This window comes from Berghia stephanieae, chromosome 5 (genome assembly GCF_034508935.2).
Source record: "Berghia stephanieae isolate SIO BIC M18660-M18661 chromosome 5, UCSD_Bste_1.3, whole genome shotgun sequence".
NCBI lineage: Eukaryota > Metazoa > Mollusca > Gastropoda > Nudibranchia > Aeolidiidae > Berghia > Berghia stephanieae.
This window is the reverse complement of record NC_088364.1, coordinates 58164174-58170415: the sequence shown is the minus strand read 5'-3', so window position 1 is coordinate 58170415 and position 6242 is coordinate 58164174. Positions and strand designations below refer to the sequence as shown.

Genomic DNA, 6242 nt, shown 5'->3' with positions numbered 1-6242 from the left:
TTTTTTTTTTTGTCTTGTCTCTGATGTGCACTGGAAGGATTTAGCTGTGAAAATAAGAAAATTTAAATCTGCTGTGAGAGCTTACCGAATTTCAGTTAAATCTGCCAGTCTGGTATGAAGAATCTGTAACTGGCAAAATAGACACCAGGAGTGAATTGTAATCTAAACTGTTCCATGCATTTTATTAATTTGTGTCATTGCTTTCCAGTTCTCCACCCCCACGTCGCAGTCCCCCAAGGAGAAGATCAAGGTCACCAGCCAGACGTCGTCATAGTCGATCAAGTTCAAGTTCATCTCGTTAAACCAATGTTGCGTTGTTTTTATCATAAGTTTTATCGTGGCATAAGTGAATGAATGAATGTTATTGTAAATAATTATGCTTGTGAGACTGTTTGCTTCATTCATATTCTCTAAATCTTGTGTGTGTGTGGTTGGATTGGAATTCGGGATGTCATGTCAACATTTTTTTTATTGGAGCTCGCTTTTTCTTGTAGAAAAAGTTTCTTTCAATATTGTATAGTGTGTTGATACGGAGTATGTCAGTTTTAACTAGACGATTTAATGAAAGTAATTTGCAAATATGTGGTTTTAATTTTGATTGTGGAACTGGTTGTTTTAACTTCCAATAAATTTTAATTTTGAGCATCCTTGTGTCAGAAGTTGGTCTTTGAGAAAATTAAAACATGAAGAGTATTGGTAAGTAAAAAAGTCCTCCATACTTAATAAGTATGACATTGATGTCATTTCCATGTTCAACTTTTGTCAAAGTCAAGTCATATTTTTTTATCATTGAATATGACCTATGATAAAAATTTTTTTTTAAAGATGACATTGATTGCAAACATTTCTCTAAATAATATCTTTGGGAAAGCCACTTCACACATATTGCTTCTCTTTGCTAATTGTGAACGAGTAGCTGTCTGGGTGGGGTTCCCTACCTCCACAGTGGGCAGGGAGGTACATACCGTGTCTTCTATCCCCTTATATCTGTTTTCCAACATGCTTTCTGTCTTTGTCTTGGTGTGAGATTGCTTGGTTTTGTCCCGTCCTTGGCTGGGAGGGAAACAGTCAAATGCATAGTTATTGTTTTGGGAGATGATAGTTTTCCCCTTGTAAATCATCTCTCTGTTATGTATCATTATATTTGTTATTTTAAATGTATAATGAAATGTAAGCATTTGAATTTGAGTGTATTCCTCTTTGTTGGATCTTGTGCTTGTGTCTGGGTGAGACTTATAGGTGATCTCAGACTAAGTACATTGATGGTATGCTCTTGGAATCTACCTCTGATCCCTATTTGTTCCCCATTTCCCCTTTGTCTTACTTTCTCTTCGATGGTTTAATTGTAATTCTAGAACTTTCTACTATCCCATTTTCTTCCTTTTTACTGGCGCTGATATAATCTTAATGTGTTGCAAGCGCCGTAAAACCCTTAGAAACAACAAAAACAACGAGTAGCTGGCTTAGGTTGCGATGGACAGGGACGGCTGGTAATAATGGGCAGGGTGGGCAAATACCAGCCTGTTTTTTCAAGTTATATGCTGTATTACCAGGTCCGAAATAATCAAATTTAAATTAGATCAGGGACGGCTGGTAATAATGGGCAGGGTGGGCAAATACCAGCCTGTTTTTTCAAGTTATATGCTGTATTACCAGGTCCGAAATAATCAAATTTAAATTAGATAATTTCAAAAGTTACTACTTAAACTTGATACTTCGTACTGAAATCAATTTGTGTGTATCTTTGATAGATTGCGAATCACCATGCACCCCGTAATGCATAAACCAGGATGCGCTCCTGTTCTTTTTATCACCCCCCCCCCCCCCCCCAACCACTCCACTCCACTCCGCCCACATCGTCATCTCATCGTCACGTCGCCTGACGGTGATTTTGCTGTCTGGCCTCTCTAGTACTAGGTCGGGCTAATTCAAATGAGCCCACCTTATTAACCAGTGTACACTAAATAGAGATTTTGGCAAACGAACTTTTTCTTATTTATTGCCTTACTTGTGCTGGGAAGGTTCCAGTATTGAATTAAATTTATTAATTTACTAATATTATATCAATTTAGTATTAGTTTGTGTTGTTTTAATATATTTGTTTATCCATTTAAATTATTTCTTTTTTTTTTCCCTCGTTTTCTTTAGTGTTTCTCAAAACTCATTTATTTAAATTGTTTTCTTATTTGTTTGTTGTTGTTGTTGTTGTTTTTTGTTTTGTTTTTTAACAAATTAATTTGTTAATTCTTTTTTTTTTATTATTCTTAAAGTAATTACCGCAGTATTTTTATTGCCAGACTAAATAATTTTGCAAAACAATGTATTTTCTATTGTATTCCCTCTAATAAAACAAAACACTTTTATTCAAAAGTCACGACTAAATAAATATATAAAATACAACCACCATTTTGGTTTTCTCAACAATTGAATTAGTATACGAGAAATACTCTTCTGAGTAAGGAGATAGTTGAATTCTAAGTTATAGAGGAAATAAATACCTTTAAAGGAAGGGTGGGCAGATTCCGTACTTGCCCGTCCTGAAGCTAATACACACATAAGATGGTTCGCGATGAAGAGGCGGGAAGCAAGGGATTGGTTGGGTAAGGAGCAAAGATAACACGGTAATTATTGTGACGATAGTCAAACGAATACATGAGGAGAGATTGGTAACATTATTTTGTCTTAATTATATTGTATGAAGTATTGGCGAAAGCCTAATATTAAATAAACGTTTTTGTTTGTCTTATTTTGACTATGGAACTGATACTGATACTTGTCATAGCAGACCTGCCTACTTTAGATAGGAAAATAAAAATCGTAGTTTTCAGGGCTAATAAAATCGTAGATATTTTAACTACCCTTTAAATAAATCACCGGAATTTTCGTCTGTTTTGATAGATATCAAATTTTAAAAAACGAGAAAAAATAATTGGAAACGTAATAATGATGGTGATGGTGGTATAGTGGTAGCGGTGGTGGTAGTAGTAATGATGATGGTAATATTATTATTATTATTATTATTATTATTATTATTATTATTATTATTATTATTATTATTATTATTAATATTTTTATTATTATTATTATTATTATTATTATTATTATATTATTATTATTATTATTATTAATATTATTATTATTATTATTATTATTATTATTATTATTATTATTATTATTATTATCATTGTTATTATTATTGTACGTATTGGTGGTATTACTATTGTTGTATTTTTTTTTGGTGGTTATTAATGGTATCAGTTTATTGTTTGGTCCCATTTGCCATTATTTTCCACTTTCATGTATGTGGTCATCAAATTGTATGATTAATTGGCGAAAGCCTAAGATTGAATAAATTTTGTAATATCGTATGGTAACCATCATTGTCGACGACATCGTCGTTGTCATCATAATCATCATCATCATCATCATCATCATCATCATTAACAACAACAACAACAACAACAATATTAACAACAAGTACAACAATAGCAATAAAAACAATATCAACATCATCATACAATTTCCGTCATCGTCTCCACAACTATCATTCTAACCAACAGCACCACCAAAACCACTACCATAATTACCCCTCACCGCCTCGTCTTCCTCCTCCTCCTCCACCACCACCATCACCGCTACCACTATTCCAACCACTACCACCACCGGCACAATCATTCTGACCACCAAGACAGCAGTAAAAATTATGCAATTTGAGCTCTGAATGAAACTCGAGTCATATCGCTGTTGTTGCTTCTCCATGAAAACTTTAAGGTTACTACGTACTACTGAAAACCAGAAATATGTAAAAGCAATATTAATATCGCCGTTGAGGGATTAAAGCATCTCTTTAATTTTTCGAGTGAAGGAAATGGACTTGTATTGTCAAGGTGTTGTCGCATTATGTCTCGTCGCTTTATTTTTTAGTTGTATTCTCTTTCGTGATTCATTTTTGATTACGTTTGGAAGAATTAAAATCTACTGGTATTGTCATTTCATTGTGAATGTGATTATTGGTGGTTGAAATATTTTTTGTTTAAAGGCGAAAAAAAAAATCAAAAAAATTTTTTATAAAAAAAAAAACAAAAAAATAAAAAATAAAAAATATATATCATATATATATATATATATATATATATATATATATATATATATATATATATATATATATATATATATATATATATATATAATATATATATATATATAATATATATATATGACCGAATCCTCTTTGCCCCACCACTGTAAATAGGCTAGAACCGCCACTGGCGATGGACATCTGCGTAATCAGTGATGCCAAAACTCCGGTTTCAACTGAGAAAAATCCGGTCTGGAGGAAAACTTCTGAGTTACGGGCAACTTCCGTCAAATTCCTGTGAGGTCAAATTGTTCCATAAGGATACCCAACCCCCCACCCCTCCAACCACCATCATCATCACTACCACTACTACTAATATACAACCACCACCACCACCACTTCATCATCACTACCACTACTATAACCATCACTACCACTACTAAACACCACCACATCATAATCACTACCACGACTACTACAACCACATCATCATCACTACCCGTACTACAAGCACCACCATCATCAGTACCAGTACTGCAACGACCACCACCACATCATCATCACTACTACAAGTACCAACACCAATACATCATCATCATTACCACTACAACAACCACCACAACATTATCATCACGACCACTACCATATCATCAGTACCACTACTACAACCACCACCTCCACATCATCATCACCACTCCTATTACAACAACCACTATCATATCATCATGATCAATACCTCTACTCCTACAACCACCTAACCACCATCCTCACTACCACCAGTACGACGATCACCACATTTAGGTTTTGGAGCTTTACTTCATTGAAATAAGAAAATTTTGGGATTGTATTTGGCATTGTGTTTAGTTCTAATCAGTAATCTATTTAGAACTATGCAATATGTAAACACAATGCCAAATACATTCCCAGTTCCCTTTTCTTGTGTGCGGAAATTCCTCTTTCGGCATTGAAATTCCTATACGAGTGGTGTCTGAAATTCCTGTGAGCCAAATCTAAAGTTGGTGTCTCTGCGTAGTGATTACAGAAAAATGACTCCTTTTAACTCACTCAACTCTAACACCGAATATATCCTTTGTTTACCCAGGTTACTTTTACCCCATACATTTTTCTTCGACAAATTATAGGCGTAGTATCAAAGCCAATGTTTTTAATTTTTACATGTTAATGGTAGTTGAATAAAAATATCTATGCACATGCTCATTTTAATACATTTTTCCCCAATTTTGAAAAGTAGCAAACATTTCTGGGATTGAGTGAGTTAACTTAAGGGGGATTTTTTCTTTATTAAATGGACATGTGATTTTATAGCATGCTGGGAAAATAGATTCCTTATTGTGAAGTCCATTTAGGATGGTTGCATTTTAGAAGTTGGCATATTTGCATTAGTTTTCATGTTATAAAATTTGATGTTGGGATGAGTGCAAGATTTCCTGATTTCCGGCTTTTTGAAATGTATTTTAATGTATTTCCAGCATCTAGTACATCTCAATATATGTAATACCACTTGAGGCAATATGTCATATTTCAAATTTAAGTTTCAGGGTGTTTTTTAATTTGTTGGAATTGGATTTCAGGCTTTTTGGGCCTGACCTACTTCCCCCCGTTTCTGGGATGTACAGTGCAACCTCTAACTCTAAGTAAAGCCATTGTCGGGATCAGAAAAAATGTTATAATGGAGCAACCAAAAATAGCAGGTGGGGGGGGGGGGGGGGGGGGTGTAAACTACTTAAGTATGGATGCCTTTTTTTCAGCTATCTACAACAGTGGTTTCAGCAGGGCCCGTTCTAATGAACGCGGACTAGCGCTTAGTCCCGGACTATCTCTGACTTTAGTAAATGACTAGAAAAAATCGGATTTAATGTGAGCTGACTAAGCTAGTCCCAGACTAAAATCACATCACCTTCGGACTAAGTTTGGCCAAGATTTAGTCACTTGCTCGAGTCGGACTTGATCGTTTAGTCTCTGACTAGTAACTAAGAAACGGCGTCAACAAAGATGGCGGCCAATGTTAGTCGACTCGGTTCGCGAGAAAAAAATACATAGAAAAAGAATTATAACGACAAAAGTAATCTGTTGATATTTGTCAATGCTAATGGAAACGGTTTAAAGGTCACAGATCGTCGAAAGCACACATTTTTGTCCGGGA

At 34.6% G+C, this 6242-nt stretch overlaps 1 protein-coding gene across 1 annotated transcript in view; it reads left to right on the top strand.

The window, feature by feature from the left end:
• LOC144973314 (uncharacterized) overlaps positions 1 to 645 on the top strand; it is a 13786-nt gene extending 13141 nt beyond the window's left edge. The window contains exon 6 of the mRNA XM_078915592.1: positions 209 to 645. Coding sequence (XP_078771718.1) covers positions 209 to 302 — 94 coding nt within the window. The 3' untranslated portion in view covers positions 303 to 645. The remainder of the gene's footprint in view (positions 1 to 208) is intronic.
• Positions 646 to 6242: the final 5597 nt, after the last annotated feature.